Raw genomic sequence first — 24,544 nt, 5'->3', positions numbered from 1 at the left:
CATGGTCGTGTTCTTTTGGTTCTTCCTTCCCCCCGTTCACCAAATTTTGGTTGGCCCCTTTTGTTGGTATCTGTGCGCTCCTTTCACATCACAGGAGACACACACGGAGGGGGAAAGTTGTTCAAAGCTGGAAGGCAACTGAAAGAGCAGCCCTTCCCACTTTTACTGATATTCTGAAAATAGACCAGGAAACACATGCTAGCACAAATGTCAGATTTTTAAAAGATGGATTTTATTAAGCACAAAACAGCCGTCAATACATTATCCATACAAATGGGAAAAGAACTCAACTATAATGAAATTCAAAGATTTGATGGGTGGGATGTATATTGGCACAATAAAAAGGACAATTTAAAAGGTAGAACAAATTAAATGTATAGGGTCACCACTGTCTATACAACAGATAGCTTGCCTAAAGGCTTTTTTTTTTTAAAGGGAGAGAGAGAGAGAGACTACATCATCTGAAGAGTAAAGAGAAGTACTATTTTGTGTGGAACCTACACTTCTTAGCACCATTCAAAGCTGGCGTCAGTCGCTTAGACAAAGAAGCACCTGACAGGTTGGGTAAAGCTTCAGAGCAAGGATTCAGTGCAACGTTTTCAGTTCCTTTTAATAATATTTGAAATCTATGGTTTCATAGCATGTTAAACAATTATGGCTTGATAGATGCTGTTAAGATGTAAAATTAGGTTTACTTCAAGAAATATTAGGTTTTATAAGAGCTGTGTAAATGCATTTTAATGTATCATGGCAGGCGTAGGATGCAGATGACATGCTGAGTTACAAATGGGCATTTTTATGAGCTGGCAGGTAAGAGACTATTAGCTCTCTGTTGTACAGACGTCTGGTTGTCTCAGCTGCTGTTTTTTCAGACAAACTAGCTTTAACTTCTCTCTAATGTGTTCAGCTGTAGAAGCCATATCACTTGGGCTCCCAAAGTACTGCTCAGTACTAGAAACAAACAAGGGAAAAACAAAGAACAGCTGAAACAAAGAAAGCAATAAGAAGAAATAATGCACTTTTTTTGGCCACAGTTCATGTACCAAAATGTAAATCAACATACAGTTGGTTTTCAACTATCTGGCCGGCTCAATTTGGGATCATTTTGGATGATTTCACCCACTTGTATATGCAAAGGTACATGATGATGCCAGATCTCACAACTTTGCTCGTGTGTCCTGACTGTTGACTTTTTAGCTCGTTCTAATTCATACTAAGGTGAATTGTTGGGGAGCTTAAATTTCACTTCAAATGAACAATAAACATCACATTCCTTTATTTAATTCTGCAGTATATAGAAACTGGGCTTTCAAAGGCAAGGGAAGAGATAATGACAAACTGGGGTTGTTGTAAGAAAGAGAAGATACAGCATATATGGAGCTGTGGTTCTCTTACTGCTTTTTGGGGAATGTGCACATCTGGGTTTTCTGCCTGCACAAAGCCCCTCTCAGGATGTTCTAAAGTGAGAACACCCTCCTCTGTGTGCATGGCTGAGGTGATTGAGGGCAGAGTTTTACATAAATCTAGAACATTATGAGAGTGGCTCCATGCTGGTGCAAGACCCATATGTGGGTTGGAGATCACGAAGAAGAAAATGTAGAACCCATTTTCCATCTTTCGCTCTGCACGGTAGCGCAAGCTGGCAGCAGATGAGATGCAGCAGTAGATCTGCTACTTTGCTCCTACCGATCTCACATGGGATGGCTGTCTCACTGCACTTTCCCATCAAAAACTTATATGTCAAAGTATACAACAGTGTTATTACTTACATTTAGCTAGTACAACACACTGAAGAAGTTTAGAATCATCATAATGTAAAGTCAAGCTACATACCCATCAGGATAAATTATAGGCACTGTTAATCTATCCAGAAGTGATTTTCCAATAGACTCAATCTCATCAAATTGTTCCTCATCATTTATAGATTCAGGCTGATCCGGGCATTCCTGCAAAACCTGCAACACAGATGTATTAAGACAAAGGCACTAGGTAAGTCAAGTTCTAGAGTTTCTCTAAACAGAACAGGATCCCTTCATAGTCTAATTATCTTAATTTTATCTCTAGCTTTTGTTATACACTAAAGTAAGGCTCTGAGATACAAGCAGAGGATGGTGGTGGGTGAGATATTGCAATTGTGAAAATCTGATGTTACATGGAATCAAATGGCTGCAGGGGGATAGAATGAACACCCTTTTATAAGATACAGAATTATAACCAGAATTCATACGCATGTTGAGTCATTTCAGTTGATCCGCGTGGAACTGGAGTTTGGTAAGATCCAAATCTATGAAGTAGCTTCCTATCTACAGAGCATGGCTAAAGTTACCCATTTTCCTTTAACTCTCACCTGTTTCATGCAAAATACTTTAGATATTGCCTTTAAATTCACTCACAGTTCCTAAGGATGGGCAAATGCAGCTAATAAACAATGCTATCTTTACGCCCAAATTAAAAAAACATGGTTATGTACAGAGACAGTCTTAGTAGCCACTTCTGTGAAGGAAATCTGCCAAAGTCCAAACATCACTTTTAGAAATGCTCGGCAGTTTAGGTCAGGTTTTGGAGATCGAGATATTCTGTAAGGTTAATGGACATGAGAAGGCTGTCGGGCCAATCGAAGAATAAACAGATGTAAATGTCGACATATAACTCAGTTCATTTTCAGTAAATGAAATCAAAGCATGGGTTGAACCTAAAGGTATTCAATGAACTTCTGCAAAGGTGTATTTTGACTTCTGCCATTTGGTGTCTTTCACACAAAAGCCAGGACGGTCAACTGCCGAGAAATCCATGAGCTCCTGGCTCACACATGAGATTGTTGTCGTCTATAACAATGTCTCCCTACCTTGGATCCCCAGGTGTTCTTGGACTACAGCTCCCAGAAGCCTTCACCACTTGTTCTGCTGGCCAGGATTTCTAGGAGTTGCAGTCCAAAAACATCTGGGGACCCAAGATTGGGAACCACTGCTGTAGAAGGATACTACAACATGGTTTAACAAAGCTGCTGACCACCATGATATTATTTGTGGACTACCCTTTCTAGACGATACAGTTCCAGGCTGCACTGGGAGATGACTGAACGTTCTTTCCTATACAGACTGTAGTCACAAAGCAAACTGGATGTCCCAGAAGATTCTACTACAGGGAAAAATTTTAAAACAGACACAAGAGAAAACATTCAGTCCTTTGTGCCTCCACCTACAGACTTATGCGGTACTGTGTGGGAACCATTTTTGTGTGAGAAAGTGGGGTACATGAAGGGAAAAGACACAACAATTAACACTGTGAATTCACAAAGCTCTGACTATAATCACAACGACTTCAATACAGGTTTTATTCCCATCAGTGCTCACCCATTAAGTGCTTAAAATCTGAGCAACAGTCATATAGCATGAAGCAATGTGCTTATATTTGGCTCAAACCAGAAAGCTGAATCTTTGAAAAAGTAAAGAATACTCAGTTTACAGGGATTGATTTTTAAAGCATGTCTAAAAATTTATAAAAGGTTAATAGTACAATTGAGAGCAACTAACTTTTTCAGCACTTGAGTGGAATGCTACAGCCATTTCCAACCTAGTTATTCTCTCTTCTGAAGTTATCGTGAACTGCTTCCACACTCTGTTCAGCTTCGGAAGAGTGTCTCCTGAGGACCTGGAAGTGCATCTCAGAGACTGACACAGAACGACAGTAGCCTGCAGTAACTGTCTCCCGTAATCATAAGTACTCTATAAAAAACAAAACAAAAAAAATAGATGTAAAAATCTGAATTTCAGAACACACAGTGACACATTTAAAAGAAGTGAAATATCTAAAATGGAAATCGCAAAACATTACTGAACTTATTTAAGCTATTTGTATCCCAGACTTGACTCTAAAACTTGTTCAAACAGTGTAATACTTTCTTCACTTCTTCCTTTTGCTCTGCTCAAATGTCTGGTCTGTTATCCGAGCATAAACACTGGTCAAAGCAGCTCCTAATAAAATACACCAGGTTTACTTGAATTCATTAACTTGTTCATTCTTGCCTAGCTCCCAAATACCTAGCACATGTATGAAACACAGAGGCCTCAAGGAATTTGGGGGGGGGGGGGGGGAATCTCTATTTCTTCCTTCTCCAGGTCTTTTGCCATTTATGAAAAACTAGAGTGGGGAGGGATCAGAGAAATCTCAAGGGGCTCCTCCAGAGCATCACAGTAGCAAGGCTTGGAAGTTGCTCCTCCTCCAGAATCCAAAGAAAAAAACAGAGGAGCCTCTCCTTTTCCTCTCTGAAAAGGCCACCAGATGTGGATAAAGGTAGGGATTAGTAGCAGCCATAGATAATGAATGCCTAATAAGTCATGCCAAGGTTTCCAGACCTTCTGACAACTTACAGAAAAGGCAGAGCAACTGTCAAGGCTACTTTGTTGCAATTGTCATTATTACTGTTACAGCAATATCTCCCTTTCCTTCTCTGAATTCAATGCCCTGCACAAGATTCTCCTCCACATGATATCTATAAAGATTTACAGGAATTCATGCATTCCAAAATCAATCCTATAACTGCTTTAAACAAGACTGTGGTTGTCCTCAAAGATATGTTCTAACAGAATAATCTTGCTAGATCTACTTGTGATTTCTGGTCATTGGTAAAGAACCGTTAGGGTTAATTTTAGATGTAGTCTTAACCAGCAGGATTCTTGTGATCAATCTAACCAATTTAAGAAGGAAAGTCATCCATTGTATACCTGTGCTACATCAACAAATTTCCGATGCTTCTCCAACAGAATTTTGGTTTCTTGTGCATCATCTCCCAATCGGATGTGAGTTTTCAGTAGTGCATCTAACAATTCACTTAACCATTCTACAGCCTAAAGGGAAGAGTAGAAATGACAGAAAATACCTTTAAACCAGCACCATCAGTCTGGCCTAAATGTGTTGAATATTCTTTGAATCTATATTTCCACAATGTCCTATAGCAGGTTTACAATCTATTCAAACTCACCTGAGCAGCATCTTCTTCACATTTAAATAACTGAACCATCTGAAGCATCTTTAGTCGTCTCACATCTACCATGTCCTCACATCTGTGGAAACCAGAAGAGTATGCAAACCAATCATGAAGGTGATTGGGAAACATTTATATCAAGTAGCACTGTGCACACACATCTTTGCGTGTTGGCAAAGTTTGATTAGAATATCACTACAGCATGAAAACAACAACCACAGAAATACTTGCCTATAATTTGATAAACACCATCATATCAACATTTTTTAATCAACAATACAGTAGTTACTCAAGATAGTACAATGAGTGTCAATTTCCTTACAATTCTTCAGATCGAATATACTGTATTTATATGGCATCTATATACAGTACAAACATTCTTCTTCTATCATTCCAACTTAGCTTTATTGTGGTTTCTGGCAATATACGGAACTCAGGCTGGAAAAGGCTGTTTTGGCTGAAATCCTATTGGGAAGGTTCTGCCTGAGCACCGGGAATAACATCCCTGTCAGGAAGACTGTTGTTGATTAAATACCTCCTTTTTTTAAAAAAAGAGAGGTTTCCTACCTGTAACCATGGTTCTTTGAGTGGTCCTCTGCGAATCCACACAAATGGGTTGTTCTGCGCCTGCGCAGGACATCTCGGAAGTTTCTAGAGCTTAAAGACATGTGATTAGTAGGATGTTCCCCTGTGGAGCGCATGCTCCACCTGCCCAAGGTCCTCTCAGTTCCCAAAGTCCGCCGCTGTCAAAAAGGTTAGATAAAGACAATGAAGTGATGCACAGGGGGAGGATGGGTGGGATGGACGGATTCACAGAGGACCACTTGAAGAACTATGGTTACAGGTAGGTAACCTCTCTTTCTTCTTTGTGGCCTCTGTGAATGCACACAAATGGGTGACTAACAAGCTCACTTACCAGTTGGTGGGTCGTCACTGAAGAAAGGATGTCAATATAGCTCTCCCAATCCGGGCATCATTCTTTGCTCGAACATCCAGCCTGTAGTTTGAGATGAAGGTGGATGGATTGGACCATGTGCTGGCCGACAGATGTTGGAAATGTCCACGCCGCACTGAAATGTGGTGGAGGTAGCCATCGCTCGTGTGAAGTGGGCCTTAATGGTGTCAGGAGGCTTTTTCCCTGCAAGCTCATGAGCCAGGGAAATGGCTTGAACTATCCATCGAGACAAGGTCTGCAATGATGCTGGACAGTCTTTATGAGGTCCATGAAAACAAATGAAGAGGCGTGGAGATGCCCTGAAAGTTTTTGTTCTGTCAATGTAGAATGCAAGAGTGTGACGAACGTCCAAAGTGTGGAGCATGCACTCAAGATCAGAAGTCGGTGAAGGGAGGAGAGACAATAAGATGATAGATTGGTACAAATGAAATTCAGATACTACTTTAGGGAGGAATAAGACATCTGGATAAAGTGTGACTTTGTGAGGATGGAATTGTATGTATGGAGAGTCAGATCTGAGAACAGAGAGCTCACCTGCTCTACGAGCTGATGTGATGGCTACCAGGAAAAGTCTTCAATGAAAGAATTTGAAGTTAGTGGAAGCCATGGGTTCAAATGGTGGTTTGATGAGAGCATTAGGAACAGTTTGGAGAGACCACTGAGGAGTGGAGGTCACTGTGGAGGGCGAATATTGTGAAGTGCTTTTAAAAATCAAGGTTGGATGAGAGAAAAACTGGCTGGTTCTGCATCTGGTAGTTGATAAGCTGGGTGATTGAGGTGATCCTGAAAAGGATAAAAACTGATCCCACAGCTACAAATACTCAACTATCCAAACAAACTGCACCAGAGCACAGAGTTCTGACTCCTGTCCTCTGAAGATGCCGGCCACAGAGACTGCCGAAATGTTAGGAAGAGCAACCTTTAGAATACGGCAAAAGAGCCCAAAAAAACCCACAACAACCACCAGATCCCGGTTGTGAAAGCCTTCGAGAATACGATGAGGGAATATGGTAATTCCCAGTATACGAACATATGCTGCAATTGGTGCTGGGCACTTCGTAAAGGTTCTTGGTGCCATGGATAAACTGGGAGTGAACAGAATTGGTAGGCAACGCCAATGAAATGGAAGTGAATATATTTGTGATGTTTCAAATGCATGGAGATGTGGAAGTAGGCACCCTTGAGGTCGATGAGAACAAACCAGTCTCCCTGTGAAAGGAGGGGAATCACAGTGTCCAATGTAATCATTCCAAATCATTTGGGCTGGATGAATTTATTTAGGTGTCTAAGGTCAAGACTAGGATGGAGTCCTCCGTCTTTCTTGGGTACTGTAAAATAACATGAGTAGAAACCGTTGTGAAGGTCCTCTGTTGGGACAGGAATGAAAGCATGTTTGCATAGAAGAAGGGAAACTTCTTCTTTCAGGGCTGAAGAGTAGGAGGTTATTTAATTGGACCGAGAGGGGCATATGGTGGAACTCTATCTATGTAATAGCCATGTTCGACTATAGATAGGACCCAACGGTCCTTGGTGATATGAGTCCAAAATTGGGGAAAAGGGTATAGATGAGTTTGGGTGAATGTTGGATTTATAGAGGCCAAACTTAGAAAATCATGGGTATTGCTTACCCCTCTTTTGATTGCGCCGAAAGCGTTGATGACGTTGATGTTGGGCTTGAGCTTGAAAGGGTAGAGAGGGGGAAGTAGTCTGATCTGCAAATGGTCGTTCAGTCATCAGAGATTTGTAAGGCTTGTGTTGCTGCTGATATGGTTGATAAGGCTGCTGGACAAATTGTTGTCTGCGCCACTGAGGTCTTTGGAATCGATAAGGTTGTTGAGTTGAATAGGAGCAAGCAGTTTTCCTGATTTTATGCAAATTATCCATGAGCTCATCTGTCTTTTGGTTGAAAAGGCCAGTGCCATCAAATGGTAAATCTTTGATTCAAGATCTGCTATCATCATACCTGCAAATCTGAGCCAAGCATGGCATCAAAGAACAATTGATGTGGCCATGGCTTTGGAAGCAGCATCAACAGTGTGTCGGGATGTGATTCTTTGTTGTTCAGTAAGCATAGAAACTTCGGTATGGATGTTAAGAGCTTCTGTTTTATATGCTTCAAGGACCATCTGAAGAACAGGGAGAACTTTATTCCATAACAGACAATGGTATGTGCCCATTGCAGCTTGATAATTTGCTATTCTCATCAGGAAAGAGGTGAGGGAGTAGAGTCATCTCCCAAGAATGTCTAGCTTTCGACCTTCCCTGTTTGTCAGGGCGACAGATGATTTGTTCTGAGCCCTGGATTGGTTTGACTCCACAATACCAGAATTGGGAGTAGGGTGCTTTGTCAGGAAGGATGTATCGGTACCATGTGTTTTATTTATTTATTTATTTATTATTTATTTTATTTATTTAATTTATACCCCGCCTATCTGGTCGGTGAGGACCACTCTAGAATGATTTTCCATTCTCCTTGAATTTTGTAGGGATGAGGGAGGCTTGTCCCAGGACTCCTTGACCAAATCTAACATTGCGGGGATGAAGGCGAGGCTAAGCAGGATGTTTTATCCTGATTTATATCATCGAAGACCAAATCTTGCTTGGGTGGTGATGGTTCTTCGACGTTGAGTTAATTTGGCCATCCTCATAACAAGTTGGGAACAGGAGATGAAATCCTCTAATGGAGAAGGAGGGTGGTTGTCAGCAATGTCCGATCCAGGGGTAGGTATATGTTAGATGGAGATTCTTGAGAGATACTGAAGTGAAAATCTTGGATCTATTGAAAATGAAGTGGAGGGAGAGGCTGGTTGGTGAGGTTGCGATCCGCCTGGATCAGAGGGAAGAGGTGGTGGCCTCTTGTAAGTAGTGGTGACTTGAACTGAGGGTCGATGGTGTTGCGAGGCTGACAGAGGTATGGGCTCATATCGAGACTGTTTAGATGTAGAATGTTCTGGTAAGGTGTCATGATGTTTACAAGATGGTTTTGAGGAAACGGTTTGTTCAGGAGGCGGAGTGTGTGAAGGTTTATGTTGTCCGTGTCGAGGTGGAGACAGAGATGCCAAAGGAGAATGTCGTGCTTGTTACAGTATTGCGTAATGCACCCTCTCAGGCTTGTCGTAGGGGACATGTTCTGGTATGTCCTCTTTGATATATGTGTCATAGGATGGATAATATGGAACCGCATAATCGCCTTGTGATACCGAGCTTGCTAGTGGTATCGAGGGAGTTTGTAATGGTAACAAGGTGGCTCCTGATAATAGATGACCTCTCCATATGGAGGATGATAAGCTAGGGAGAGGTGTCTCCACTCAGATGTGTGTTTTCTAGGAGATCATCAGGGAGAATCAGAATCAGAAAGTAGTATCGGTATTGCCCATCCTGATGATGCAGGACTAGAATGGGCAGAGGCCTGGCTGGAGTGATCATCAGCCTTAGAAAGGCCAATAGTGGGAGCAGGGCTACCCGCTGATATGGAAGCCTGCACAGGAGGTATAGAGCGACAATCTCTCAGTAAACGAGAATCATGAGTGTCCCTGGATGATTCTTCCAAGATTGGAGAAGGAGGTGACGGAGGAGGTTGCTCCACGCGGGTCTTGGAGAGATTTGTTTAGAATTTTTTTGGGGGGGGTTGCTCTTTTCCTTTCTTGTTTTAGGAGAGCTTTGGGAAGCAGAGGCTTTTGGCATCGATACTGACTTCAGTCTCAATGTCAATTTGGATTGCTCCCTTTGCCCTGGTGATAGTGTCATCAGGCTCGCCATCGACTTAGATGGTTCGGAGCATGGAACCGGTGATGAGGTACGTTCCATCGATGTGGATGGAGGGTGAAGAGATTTCTCCCAGAGATGAGATCTAAGTCTCTGAAGCCAAAGTTTCAAGGCTGTTTTAGCAAGCCTCTTGCACGCAGAACAAGATTGTGTCTGGTGCTCTTCACCCAAACAGAAGAGTGAACGTGTCCGTCCAATTGCGGGATATTATTAGTGCAGAGCACACACTGCATGAATGGCCCTGGAGAGGCCATAAAAGGCGGGAAAGGAAGGAGAAAAATGGGAGAGGGGGGATAGGTTGGGGAGTAAAGGCGCGAACAAAAAGGACTAAAACTCAAGGGTAAAAGAAAAATAACTTACGGGAGAACATCAAATGAAATGGAAAGGTAAATGTGAAGAAAGGTGAGGTACAGAGTACCGATTTGAAGGAGGTTGCTTTAGCGGTCCGAGATAGGTCTAACCTAAGCGGCAGCTAAAAGAAACTGAGAGGACCTTGGGCGGGCAGAGCATGCACTCCACAAGGGAATGTCCTACTAATCAAATATCTTTAAGCTCTAGAAACTTCTGAGACGTCCTGCACAGGGGCAGAACAACCTATTTGTGTGCATTCACAGAGGCCACGAAGAAGAACAAGGTGCTCCACTCTACTGTGGGTAAACTGGTCATACCCAGAAATTTTTTTAAAAAATGGTAATCAGCTGACAATAATGTCATTCCCACTGTGCAGGCAAAGCTGTGTAACAATATTTTTAGCCTCTAAATTATAGCCGTCTAAAGGGGAAGTAAGATGGGACAGCACAGTGCCCCCAGAGAAGGAAATGAAAGGATGTTCCTCTCTACATAAGAAAGCCCAACTAATTGGAGCTTGTTCTCCTTGGCTGAGATGGAAATGTGCTCCCTTCTGCTGGTAGGAGCCAACTGAGATATGCATCTGGTTTTCCCTTAATCTTTGTAACAGGAGAGAGGGATTTACTATGGAAACTTTCAAAGTAATTCTCTCATATAAAAGTCCTAAGGCTTTCAGGTTTTCCCTCATGGTCTTCTCATGACACTTAAGTACAGCGTGTCTTGGTTAACAACGAATATGCATAGCAACGTGTTATTTGCGATCGCAAAAGCGACCGCATTGCGATGTTCCTAATGGCCAAAAATTGCTTTGCGATGATCGGTAAGCGTTTCGCATACCGATTTTCGCATAGCGAAGTTTTTTTAACAGCTGATCGACAGTTCAAAAATGGCCGCCGGGTAAAGAAAATGGCCACCCGCACTGTTTTCGCCCCCTTTCCTCGCTTACCGGGGAGCGAAAATGGCGGCCGTATGGAGGATTTTCACAGAACTGTGAGTTTTTTGCCCACAGGAACACATTAAACATGTTTTAATGCGTTCCTATGAGCTTTTTTTGCCCCGCATAGCGACAAATCCACATAGCGACGATTTTTTCGGAAAGGATTATCGTCGCTATGCGGGGCACCACTGTAATTATCTTTACAATGGTATATACATACTATTCATGAAGAAATACAGGTAGCTACTTTATCTTTGATTAATGAATCTACTTTTAGATCAAGTCTAAACCTTTGGTCCCTTATTCAATAGTATTACATGTTATCCTATCTGCACATAATGCACATATATATGGACTGAATGCAACACAGATATTACCTTTGTTTCCTTAGCTGCATATCATCCATCACTCCCTGGATGTGATCAACGTTCTCTTTGTTTTCAGTCGTTACATCTTTTCCATAAGCCCAAGATGCCTGGTTAGATATTTGATCAAGAAGACTTTGACCTTTTTCACGCAAACCTTGCAGACCTAAGTCTAAGGTACAATAAACCAAACTCTTCATTTCATATAACTAGTATATACTTCCCCAACATAGTAAATGTGAAGAAATGACACAGCACTGTCGTTTCATAAATTATTTCGGTCCAGTTCTCTTTTTCAGCTATGCATGAATTAATTGCAACATTTAAATTTATTATTACTTTACTTAACAGACTGGAACTCTGAATTAAATCTTTAAAAATCCTACAAGAGTTGACAATTTCAATATATAAATAGGCAAATACTTATTGGCTTCATCGGGGTATACAAAATCTCTAGATCTAGAATAGCTACCATTTCCTAAAAGAAACAAGTATCCCTTGCCCAAAATCATAAGCCATAGCTCAGTTGCACAGCTTATACAATACATACCAGAAGTCCTAGGTTTAATCCTTGATATCACAAATTGAAGGGAGATAGCTGGGGTAGGGGAGAATTTTGCCTGAGGTTGTGAAGAATGGCTTCCTGTCAGTAGCCCGTCAGTAGCCAAGGAAAACTAACCTACTGTCTGAATCAATATCAAACAGCTTCCTTTGTTCAATTTACTGGATGTCCTGCCAGCACCTAAAAATAATCTATAGAAGTTGATGCTGCAAATTTCTTCGTTAAAATTTGCTTACTGCTTATATAGCTCTAGTGTACCTTCAACTGTGATTTTCGAAGGAAGGGATTTGTCAAAATTTTAATTAAAGCCTTCTGGGCAATGGCTTAAATCTTCACATGGGGCCTACAGCCATAATATAAGCGCCAAGGTGGCCAAAGATAATTTCTTTGAGCATTAATTGCTCATAAGCTCCCACTCCTGTGTTTTACTGGCCTCGCTCCTGGGATTAGGTCAATTCTTTGCCCTACCTCCAAAATCCACTTTGAGGATGAACACTGTAGGGCAAAGCCTGTGTGTGCACAACTCTACAGGTTCTGGAATACTGATCAATCAGTTTCTAAATTCCCATATCAAGTTCTATGAAACCCCAAGGCTTGTCTACATACCCTCCCCATATTGTGCTGCATTTTCAGTATATAAAAGGTATTTCAAATGTTTTCAGTAAAAGGGAAGAACAGGGAGATATCATCTGTGCAAAGTCCTGCAGAAAATGCAGATGCTTGGCTACACAGGTTATCCTCTCTAGGTACAATTGAGCAGGATTTCTGAGGTGGGAATCCAGTTTTCCATGGGCCAATTTTTAGGTCCCCAGGTCTCTCCTACACCCCTTTCCTCCATGGCGAAGAAAAGTTCCTGAGGAGGAAGAAATGGCAATTTCCTCTCCTGGAATACATCCAGGGATGGGAATTTCTTAGTAAAACAAAGACATGGAGTCCTCATAAGCAATGTCTCCTCTGATGCCAGAGGGTTTACAAGACCAGGAGTTGACTTGTGACTTATTTATTTATGCATTTATTTGCATCTGGCATGAAAAACTGGCTCCCAGACTTTTGGTACCTCCTGACCTCAACCTGGAAAGATTTAACAAATTGTGGCCAGAGAAGATACTATATGCATTACAAAGCACAGAGAAAAAGAATCTGTGGGAGAAAATTGGTTATTTCCAAGACATTCACCATAAGCATCCATTTTGGCATTTAAACAACAGTTGGCTTACCAACACTTTTTAACTTCTCTTCAAGTAGCTTTAATGTCTGCTGAATTGATGCTCCATCCGCTGGTGCAACATCAACACATAACATCCCTAATAAACCATCTAGTTGCTGAGATAACTGGGAAAAAAAGTGACAATCAAAATGCATCATATTACTAAACATAGTAATCTTTGACACTGGTACTCACTGATTGATTGATTGATTGATTGATTGATTGATTGATTGATTGATTGATTGATTGATTGATTGGATTGGATTGGATTGGATTGGATTGGATTGGATTGGATTGGATTGGATTTCTATCCCGCCCACCTAGAGCAAAGGTCTACTCTGGGCGGTTTACAAATTTAAAAACAATAAAACAAAAAAAAACATATATTATAGATCCAAGGTGGTCATTAAGACATATTAAGATATGGCAGGAGGGAAAGCCTGCCCAAATAGCCAGGTGTTAAGTCTGTTCCTGAAACCACCCAGAGAGTGAGCTTCCCTCTGAGTTGATCTATATGAACAGCAGTACGGTCAGCTATTAAAAGAGATCTCTAAAGAGAAATAAAGGTTAGAGGTTCCTAGGTCTGAGCAATGAAGTCCAGCTTTGGTATTCCTCATTCAACAGCCGCAGTAATGCAAACAGTGGCCTGCAAATCCCAATTAGAAGCACTTCCCCTTGGTCTCCAAGGACGGAGATGAGGAGTCCCCAAAATACTGGGTGGATACATTCTGTGTAGACATGAATCGTGGCCAGAAAGGACACCATAGATGTGGTATTCCTTCCCTCAGGGAGGTGTGGTTGGCCCCTTCCCTCCTTTCCTTCTACTGGCAGGTGAAAACATAGTTCTTTAGGGAGGCTTTTAGGGAGCCAGGAGGCAACTGAAATGAGCGTATTTTAAAATTTGTAATTTTTAAAACAATCTTTTACATTTTAATTAATTTGTTTTAAATAATTGTGGATTTCAAATTTTTGACACGACCTTGGATCCCAACTAGAAGAGAAAGGCAGGATAAAAATCAAATCAAATCAATTGATCAATCAATAAAATTATAAACAGCTCCAGGTTCTGAAAGATGTTGTTTAGCTCCTGGAGAAATATGGGGAACGGCCTCCTATTAAATATTTTCTCTTTGGAATGGGCAAAATGCTTTCTGAGACAAGCCTTTGGTCACTCAAGAGGTGTAGCATGAATAAAGTTGCACAGGACAGCATTAGAGAGTGATGATTCCCATATATGCTGTAGTGTGAATAGAAGCAATGATGAAACACAAGAGACATTTCTGCCCTGAGACCATGTACATTTTAAACACTCAGTCAACTCATCAGTAATGAAAAATGGTACTGCCCAGTATTCTGTTGGTTACCCAGGTGTGGTGCAGTGAATAGAGGGAGGAACTAGGGCTCATTGGTTCTAATCTCTGCTCAGCCATCAGAACTCACCGGGGGTGGTGATGGAACTGGGAAAACCACTCCTTAAATATCTCACTTACCTTGAAAGCCCTCTTAGGGTCGCTGTAAGTCAGTTCCAACTTGTTCAGTTCCTTCCGGCACAGAACAAGTATTTTGTTCTATCGAAAAGGTTATTGACATTATAGTATCATTCAACACTTGAAACCTTTTGGGCAAGAGGCCAGTTCTCAAGGAGGAAAATTGCCTCAAATACTGAAAACTGGGAAATGTGGGTATAAGAGGCAAGAACCTTCAGGCAAGAACAGAGACATATATCCATTGTGTACATTCAGCAATCTGGTCCTAACGTTTCCTAATGGGTGCTGCTCAGTGCTTTCTTTGAAGAAGGGCTGGGCAAAGTGCAGCCTCTCATGACATTCTGGAACTGCACATCCCATCAGCTCTAACCAGCATATCCAATGATGAGGAACTCTGGGGAAAGCGGTCTGACATCTGTGCTTTCCCTACACCAGTCTTGCTCGGCTAAATGACAAGAATAATCATGTGCTGTGGAATCAATTCTGACTTGTGATGGCCCTTTCTTTCCAAGGTTTTCTAGCTATACAGTAGTCAAATGTTTTTTACCGTTCACTTCCTCTGGGGTACCCTGGGATCATGCAGTCTGCCCAAGGCTACACAGGCAGGCTTTATTATAGTGGTGCCTCGCTTAATGAGTGCTTTGTTTAACGATGAATTCGCTTAGCGATGACTTCTTCGGAGCGATCTTGCGCTCCGTTTAATGATGTTCCCTATGGGCGATTTTCGCATAGCAATGTTTGGGACCATGCTTTGCATAGCGATGACAGTTTGGGTCCCCCTGTTTCGCTTAGCGATGGTTTTGACAGCCTCAGGTTGGCTGTTTTTTAAATGTTTAAAAATGTTTAGAATGCTTGAAATCATAAGTGCACTTAATAAACCCTTTATTAAACTAATTTGACTTTGTTCTGAATCTTTTTTAATTTGTTGTTGAATTTTCCCCCCCATTGAGATGCACTGAATAGGTTTCAATGCATTTCAATTGGGGAACCGCGTTTCGCTTAGCGATGTTTCCTATGACAATTTCTGCTTAAGGACGGCAATTCGTTCCTATTGGAACAGATTATCCAGTTTTCAATGCATTTCAATGGGAAACCGCGTTTTGCTTAGCGATGTTTTCCTATAGCGATGATTTTTTTTGAACCAATTAAAATCGTTAAGCAAGGCACCACTGTATTATTATTTTAATTTTAGGATGCGCAGTGAGGAATCAAAATCCCTACCTGTGACTTGGCAGAAGGATACCCAAATCACTGAGTTATTGCAAGCCTTCTTTTCAGGCTACACATTCAAATCTGCAGAAATGTTAAGTTCATATGCATATGTAGACACAGGGTTTGTTGTGCTTCCTGCCCCCTCCCTTTGACTGGCATTTTGGGGCTTTGTTTATCTCTAGCTGAGCTGCTGGACCATATACAAAACTAATGACGAAGTAACGTTGTACATATTTTCCTTACATCTTGGGCCACTCCATGGAACTCCAGCGCTGCTTGTAAGAGGTTCTGCCTGAACTCCAACTGACTGGCTTGGCGGTAACAGACATCGCTCAACTGCTGTTGCAAAGCTTTCAGTTCGACAAGGTCTTCCTCGTCCCCAGCATTCAGCAAAGCTGCAATCTGCTGGTTAAGTTCCACATATACTGCAAACCACTCCTGCAAAATCATCACAGCAAAAGAAAGCAAATCCAGATTATTAATAATTTGGTCCATGTTATTTTGAAGAAACACACAATAATATTTGACTAGCTAGGCTTACTGAACTACGATGAAACCTTCCCTATGGGCTTGATGAAGAGATTAAATACCACAGCCAATAGTAAACCAGTCTTTATGAGTCTCAAAACCAACCCCTCAAACAGCACTGCTACTTCAACACAATTTTTTTTCAGTCAATCGGAAAACCAAGAAGCAATTTTCACCAATTTTCTCCCCCTTTCACCAATTTATCACAGATGTTTAATTCAGGTTATACTCTTATCTGGCTTATAGTCTACACACTCAACTGACACTCTTATCTCCTTTCTGGCTTAACAAATTATTTATTACTCAGATGTATATATTTAAAAAGGTAAAGGTTCCCCTTGACATTTTTAGTCCAGTCGTGTCCGACTCTAGGGGGCGGTGCTCATCCCGTTTTTCTGTATATATTTAATGAACTGCAAAATGCAGTCAACTGATAATATATATTCCTTATTTGGGTTCTTGATCACATCATCCCAACACTTTTTGGTTACATTAAATACAACTATCAGACTATTCCATGCACTATCCTGAGTTTCACAAAATTTCAGCTGCCCTTTTCTTCAGTGGTATGCTACCGAGTTCTTTTATTAGTTCCTTATTTATAGAGTTCTTCTATAGTGCAAGATGCTGCCTATTATTATTAACCACATTCAGCTCAATTTGGTGTTGCAAAGGAGAGCAAGAGAAAATTCATACACTCCAAAATCAGGTTGTTAAGTAGATGGGCAAATGCCCTCAGTTGTCCTCTATGGCCACTGTAACATTTGATACGAATTTTGTATGCCAAAGCCATTTAGAAGCTACATAGCATGCCAACTTCCTACCTCGCGTGAGCTTAGTGAATGTACAGAATATGGCATAGAACTTTGAAGCTCCTTTGCAAGGTGGAAGCCAAGCTCCCAGAACCTACCACTGCTGAGTTAACACTTTAATAAATGGATCTGTGTTGCTAACCCATCTTAGGGTTACAATTTGATGGGCCAGGCAAGGGTAGATTTAGAAAGTTTCTCTGTCAGATAAATCAATTTAAATATTTGCTTTTTCTCATATGCACTTCTCTGTGTCCCTCCATTTGTAGTTATTACCTGTGCCCATGAGAAGAGGCCACCTCTGGAGATGGCACACGGACGGCACTATCCCTGGAGTTGTCCACTAAGCTCCCTATGCAGCATTTAACTGAGCAAGTACACTTATATTTCATAGGATTTTAATGTCCACTCTTAGGTTGTAATTTCAACCCTATCCAATGGCTGTGTGTTTGTATTAAGTTTTATTATGTGTTTTAAAAGGCACGTGGTGGCGCTGCGGGCAAAACCGCAGAAGCCTGTGCTGCAAGGTCAGAAGACCAAGCAGTCATAAGATCGAATCCACGCGACGGAGTGAGCTCCCGTCGCTTGTCCCAGCTCCCGCCAACCTAGCGGTTCGAAAGCATGCAAATGCAAGTAGATAAATAGGGACCACTTCGGTGGGAAGGTAACAGCGTTCAATGTCTAAGTCGCACTGGCCATGTGACCACGGAAGATTGTCTTTGGACAAACGCTGGCTCTATGGCTTGGAAACGGGGATGAGCACTGTCCCCTAAAGTCGAACACGACTGGACAAAAATTGTCAAGGGGAACCTTTACCTTTACCTTATGTGTTTTAACTACATACAACTAGTAATTTGACTCATTGTTTCTTTAAACAGCTGTGACCATTCTGAAGAAATAATATAACAGCATAACACTAAGAAGCTGATGTGTCTTAGCTTCCCTTTCCAACTGAGTAGCATCATTTCCCTGTTTCCTTATGACTTGTGTACTTGGTTAGTCTACCGTCTACTCTAGTCTTTCAAGTCCTATTCCAGTGATATCTCTTGGAGAAAGATCTGCCTTGTAGATGGTTACCTACCACACTATGACCCTACCCATTTACTGAAATTCCTAGACAGCATGAAATAGCCACATCAACTTTTAAAATGGGAATCATGACTCAGGTCTTTAAGAACGGGGCAACACTTGGCGAAAGCATGGGAAGTGACTCACTGTAAAATGAATATTTAAGCAACTTGCAGTGCCAGTGGAATAATTTGCCTGCAATAAAGTCTGGATCCTTTTTAGTAAGCACAGTTAAAACTAATTAGCTTGCAAATCAATGAGACAGCAGATTAAAGAAACACTTGAGTTATTTAAAAAGCTTTTATGTATATAAGGCAGTAACTCCTAATTGCTGCCTTCTACAGCCTTGGTGTCAATTTCTCAAATTCTGATGCAAGAGACAGATTGACTGATAGTCTCTTAATGCTTTATTTACTAAGGAAATCTTTCCAAAGGATTAAAAATTCATGAGATCCCAGAGGCCCTTAGTGGTGGTTCCCTTAATGCTGTTCTGAATTCATAATGTGAAAAAGGTGGTGGCTCAGACCTCTGGAGGGACGGGCTGTATTATCATGTCGCTCTTTGGAGATGTATAAATCTAAATTGTTGTCTCTTGCCTCTACTGTACTTCCCTGCCAAAATGGCTCATTCTGCTAAACTCTAGTTTGGAATAAAATGACTTACACCAGTGATAGATCACTGAAGAAGCTTCTCAGATGTACTTGATAAACTAATAAGGAGACTGTTTAATTAACAATAGTAAAAAAAAACAAAAAAAAACAGAACTACTACTAAATGCATCCTAAGGGCTACTGTGTGGTGATGATGGCAGCAGTAGTGGGAAACCACTAGCGAGAAAACATGAACAGAATTAATCTGTGTGTTCCAGAATGCATTTGTGAACTATGTATCTGACATTTACAACAGATTGCAAGAATTTATTATGCAGCATGTAGTAAAACCAGAAGCAGTGAGTCGCCAAGGAAATATGGAAGCAACTGCTATTCACTTTGTCACATGCTGTCAAGAGAGGAGTAGTTCAAAGGCTAGCCTTTCCAATGTAATTTGAGCGCCTAATCAAGATTTTTATGCTTCAATTAAAAGCTGAAAATCAATAAACAGAAGAAAGGATTTTAAGAATGAAAGCCATGTAAACTTTGATTGGACACTAAATATCACTAACTAGTACAAACAGTTCTTATACGTCAGGATTGTAAACAAAACAAATGATACAAATATCAATGTCAACAGAAGCAATCATAGGGGAAACATTTCATGCTGAAGCAAAACAAAGCTATTCAAAAACCCATTGGTTTTTATAATGGTTTTTGATTAGACAATTTTGACAGGGCTGGAATGAGGGGGAAATAGATACTTAATTGGCATTTTCGGAGTTGTCATCTTTCTACAAGGAGAAAGGTGGAATAGAAATCAAATCAAATAAATAAATGTTCCACTGCTCTTTTATAGCTTTATTTTGCTGTTTTATATTTCAGGTATTTTCATGATATTCAATGGTCAAAATCCTGTTGCAAGCTCACGAAGCTTTGATGCAATACGCCTTCTATTTATTAATGTCTGGCATCTACTTTTATAGCTGCCTGGAACAAAGGAACAGAAAGAGTCATGTGTTGAAACTGGATCAGTGTTAGTTAACTGGCTTCCCTTTGTTAGCACTCATCTAATTTCAACTAGATGTGGGTTGTTTGTATTTGCCTGTCAATACGAAGCATCTGGCACAGGTGGCCGGTCTGATTACCACTGATTCCCACAACCTGCTGGACCACTTACTCTGCAGTGCGCGCGTCGGCGACGTCTCCTTTGCCTCAATTACAGCAGTAGCCCAGCTGCTACAGCCCCGCCTCCCTACTTGCCCAGCCACTCTATGGCTGAAGCAGGGAGACTCATTGTCCCGCCCTTTTGCTGGAGTGGCTGGGCGAGCAGGGAGGCGTGGCTGCAGAAACCAGGCTACTGCCACAATTGGGAGATGATGCCAGCCAGGCAGGCCACATGCTAAGTGGTCTGTCAGGTTGTGGTAGTGGGTGCGAATCAGGCCAGCCACCTGTGCTGGCCGGCGCTGCATTTGTAGACAAACATGAAGCCCTCATGTCTAGTCTCAATGTATGCCTCTCCCTTTCAGCATATCCAGTTACCAGTAAAAAAATTAATGGCAGGCTCCAACCTGATAGTCCAACTGCTGTTAATCAAGTCCTTGGTGACATAAGTCACATTGTTTAGAGTCTCAGCCAGTCAAATATGTCACTGTGGTGATGCAAGTTAACTTATGGCCATGCTGAACTGCAATGCTAACGTTTGAGAGAATCATGGGAACTCTTCAGGATAATGGTTAGCCTCGTGGTGCAGTGGCTAAACTGCAGTACCGTAGTCAAAAACTCTCCTCACAACCTGTGTTCCATCAGCAGGTAGCTGCTTCAAGACTGACTCAACCTACCATTCTTCTGAGGTTGCTGAATTGAATAGTCAGCTCACAGAGGGAGGAGCGAAGTGTAGCCTGTATAACTGAAGTGTAAACCACCCAGAGAGAGCTTTAAGTACTATAGGGCAGTATATAGGTAGCACACTTTTTTTTTGTTACATGGCCAAACCAATAAGAGAAGAATCCTACCATGGATTTATACTGATCTAAAAATAATGGCATAAACTGCACTTGTAAATTGTCACTAATTAAGAAGCTACTGTTCACATTCTAGTCACACTGTTCATTCCGAGTCACATCTCAAACGATGCTGTTCAATGCACAGTAACGCCAATATATTTTATGTAAGATGTTTTATCTTTTAAGAAACAGGTATGCTTTTGCCAATCACAAACTAACCTATGATCCAAATTTATGCATTTTATTAATTGAGAAAGACAGCCATTACACTGTGTTCCCAGAAAAGACTACACATGAACTCCCAAGTCACCCTTCTTATTCTCTGTTTTCACTGGCCTGCACTGGGAGTACAATCACTCTTTCAAACTTCAGCACACTCCCATGACATTAGAATTTAATTAACAATCATTGATTTCACCAACAGTTACTAAGCTGTCACAGAACAATAGGTGCAATGTGTTACAACTCATTAATCACTGTCTAAAATTCACTACAAAAAATGTCACCGAAAAATGTTGCACATAATTAATTACATATAAGAACAATCATGCAGTAACTTCCTTGAGAAAATGAGAACTCACACTATGTTGACTTTCAATCTCCTCATGTTTTTGCTGTAAAGCCTGTGAGGCTCTAATTGAATCACCGATTCCCCACTGGGTTCTAAGTTGCTCTGATCCAGGTCCTTCAAGCCAGTTCACTACCTGTTAAAAACAACAACCACAGCAGCATTATCACCACGGTGTACAATTAAAGCAGCAGAATCTAAGATGATTTTAAAGGACCATTAAATTTGCCATCGAGTATTTATTAATTCAAGGGAAGGACTGTGTGTCTTTGAAAGAATCAATGCAGTTTTGGAAGGGGAATGGGGCATCATAATTGGAATGCTAATGCAACATTTCTTCCAATGGTTCTGGTGGAGAGGGGGGGCAGTGATGTGTAATTGATCAGTTTAAGTCGTTCTTTGAGTTTTTATATATATTTATTATTTTTATATTTTTACTGAATTCATTCTTCAATAAAATTTAAATTTTTTTTAAAAAAAAGACTATTAAAATTTCTCTTCCAGAAAAAGTACCAGCAATGGTGGCCTTTCTGCTCAGTATAGAGGCATAGCAGAGAGAGATGCAAAGCTAATCACGCATTTCCCAATGCTTTTGCTGAGACAAATGTGAAATCCCACATTTCTTCATTATGTCTTCTTCATACACCTTAATAATGTGTCATTTCAGAAATAAAGACTGTGCTCACATTTACCAACTGTCAGTTCAGACCTATATTAGTAGATGAAATGAAAAATTTCCTTCTTCAGAGGAAAAGCAGGTAGAGGTATTTTAGTTCCTAGCAAAACCTAAACTTTGTCGATTTGCAGAATCACAGTTACTTTGTCTGGGAATAAATTTTGCAACATTTGATAGTTTTTCCATACACATTGCTATTTCACAGGTTATTATACTATTTAAATAGTATTATATACGTGCTATTTAACTTCAGTTTTTACAGTAAAGCAAGCAAGACTAGGATGAACAGCTGTAGGAAAAGATTGCTCTATGGGGCCTTCTTGTTCAGCTTACCTGCATAACAGACAATGAGAGCTAGCAACTTCCCGCAAAGTGGGGTATAAAGAGTCCAAGAGGGATAAAAGGACCACAAAGAAACAGAACATTTGAATATGTACAGAAAAAAAAGAGAGAGAGAGATAAAGATCAAAACTGCTTTTCCAAGAACACCTACGAACTGGCACATGTGAAGTAGTCATTCTGACTCCTCTCCCCTGCACCCACCTACTTCCCCTGACCGCTGCCATTTCATTCACTGCACTTACACATCGTACACAATCACCACTGGAGGGGGAAGATACTGTTATGAATGAGAAAACGCCAGCAAATCTCGTTACTGACACAATATTACTGCCTAAGGTAGGAATGAACAACTTTGCCCCTTCCAGGTGTTTCTGACCTACAGTTTCATGTCAGCACTGGCAAAGGACCAAATATGAGAAATTATATGAACTGTGGGCCAAAAACATTCAGAGTAGCGCTTTCTAGCCTTGGGTAATCCAGGTGTTCTTGGACTGCAACTCCCAAAAATCCTGGCCAGCAAATCTGATGGAAAAGGCTTCTGGGAGTTTTAGTCCACAAACACCTGAGTTACCCAAGGTCAGGAGGCATTGATCTAGCCTGGCATTTGCTCACCAGAGCCTAACCATGCAATACAGTGGACCCTTGACTTACAGACGGCTTGACTTACAGACTTTTTGAGTTACAGACTTCTCTGGCCGCAAAATTTAGGTTTGACTTGCAGCCTGAGAATTGACTTACAGACCAGAAAAAAACCAAAATGGAACAAAAACGGCCTGTTACGGGATTAATCGGTTTTCAATGCACTGTAGGTCAATGGAGACTTGACTTACAGACTTTTTGACTTGAGAGCCGCCTTCCAATACGGATTAAGTTCTCAAGTCAAGACCCCACTGTAGTAGTGCCTGGGCTGCTTACGTCCGGTTCATGATATGCAAGTGCTATATCACTACATACACCAGGGCAGATCCAAGAGACTGATGAATTCAGGCAACAGTGAGAGTGATTTCCTACTTCTTATATAGTTAAAGATGGGAGGGTAGAATACACGTTACATGCATGTTGGAGAGGGCCTAAAATTTCTTGTGAAGCACACAAAGGCATGGATCTATACATTAGTTGTGACTTCCTCTCCTACTGAAAATCTGCATTAATAATTCAGAGTTGATACAAGGGTGGAAGCACTTGTAAGTCATGCTGGATTATGGTTCTGTGAAGGGGACGGCAGTCTCCGTTGGGGCCCGGGGCCATTTCCCAGCTTTTCTGGAGTCTGAGGCCACACTCCAGAAGGGACAGGGCTATAGGGAATGGGTCTGGCATAGGCTGAGATGCTGGGGTTTTGTCAATTGGGGAAAAAACGGCATTTAACGGAAAAATCAGCCTCATACCCTCTACTGGCCAAAAAAAAAAAAAAAAAAAAAGTCTGGAGGTATGATATATCAGGGTACTGGGGGCTTCATGACATGGAAAAATTGTTCCCTAAGAGTACAAGATTATTTTCAGAGCAAACCTTTTTTCATTTTAGTGTATGTGATGCTGGGGGTGGGGGGGCTCTCCAGTTATGCTGCAATGATGCCCCTGCAGGGCATTTTGCCTATTACTCATTTTGATGCAACAGGCACAAGCAAGAGTGGATCCCAGCGCCTAGGTTTCCAAAAATCCCTTCTTTTCCTCCCACATAGCCAGAGAGGATGAGTAGGAATTTGGAAGTTTTTCACACCCATCCACTCGTGACAAGTGCTGTTAATTAAACTCTCATGTTGCTGCAACCAGAAGATACGGTGAAAACCAAATATAGCTGGTTTCAACAAGGAATTGTGATCTGAAATTGCTTGGTTCAAAATATACAAGAATTAATGTTGAACCAATTGTTTGTAGCTCCAAACAGACAAGAAAATTGCTTACTGTCTTTCTCTACAACACCCTTTTATTCAGATTCCAATATTTATCACCAAGAAAGTGTATACTCTTGATATACATATGTGGAGAGCTAAATTAATGATACACATCTCTCATGGATCTATTAGAGTTAACCTGGCGGCCGCTACCCTGAATATTTAAATTATCTTGAGCAGGTAACTTCTAAATGGATTACTAAATAATAAAAAAACACCAAATGGTTCCTTTTATGGCTTGCA

At 41.1% G+C, this 24,544-nt stretch overlaps 1 protein-coding gene across 12 annotated transcripts in view; it reads right to left on the bottom strand.

Moving 5' to 3' along the window:
* Positions 1 to 213: 213 nt before the first annotated feature.
* Positions 214 to 24,544, bottom strand: part of SESTD1 (SEC14 and spectrin domain containing 1) — a 95,252-nt gene continuing 70,921 nt past the window's right edge. For all 12 annotated transcript variants that reach the window (XM_078393852.1, XM_072980804.2, XM_072980824.2 and 9 more), the window contains 9 exons: positions 21,405 to 21,527; positions 16,066 to 16,260; positions 13,134 to 13,248; positions 11,367 to 11,526; positions 4,982 to 5,063; positions 4,725 to 4,847; positions 3,534 to 3,725; positions 1,834 to 1,955; positions 214 to 951 (listed from right to left, as the gene is read on the bottom strand). In XM_078393852.1, coding sequence (XP_078249978.1) covers positions 822 to 951; positions 1,834 to 1,955; positions 3,534 to 3,725; positions 4,725 to 4,847; positions 4,982 to 5,063; positions 11,367 to 11,526; positions 13,134 to 13,248; positions 16,066 to 16,260; positions 21,405 to 21,527 — 1,242 coding nt within the window. In that variant the 3' untranslated portion in view covers positions 214 to 821. The remainder of the gene's footprint in view (positions 952 to 1,833; positions 1,956 to 3,533; positions 3,726 to 4,724; positions 4,848 to 4,981; positions 5,064 to 11,366; positions 11,527 to 13,133; positions 13,249 to 16,065; positions 16,261 to 21,404; positions 21,528 to 24,544) is intronic.

The sequence above is a fragment of the Pogona vitticeps genome, chromosome 1 (genome assembly GCF_051106095.1).
Source record: "Pogona vitticeps strain Pit_001003342236 chromosome 1, PviZW2.1, whole genome shotgun sequence".
NCBI lineage: Eukaryota > Metazoa > Chordata > Lepidosauria > Squamata > Agamidae > Pogona > Pogona vitticeps.
Note: the sequence above shows the minus strand (reverse complement) of the source record. Positions and strands in the feature narration are given on the sequence as shown.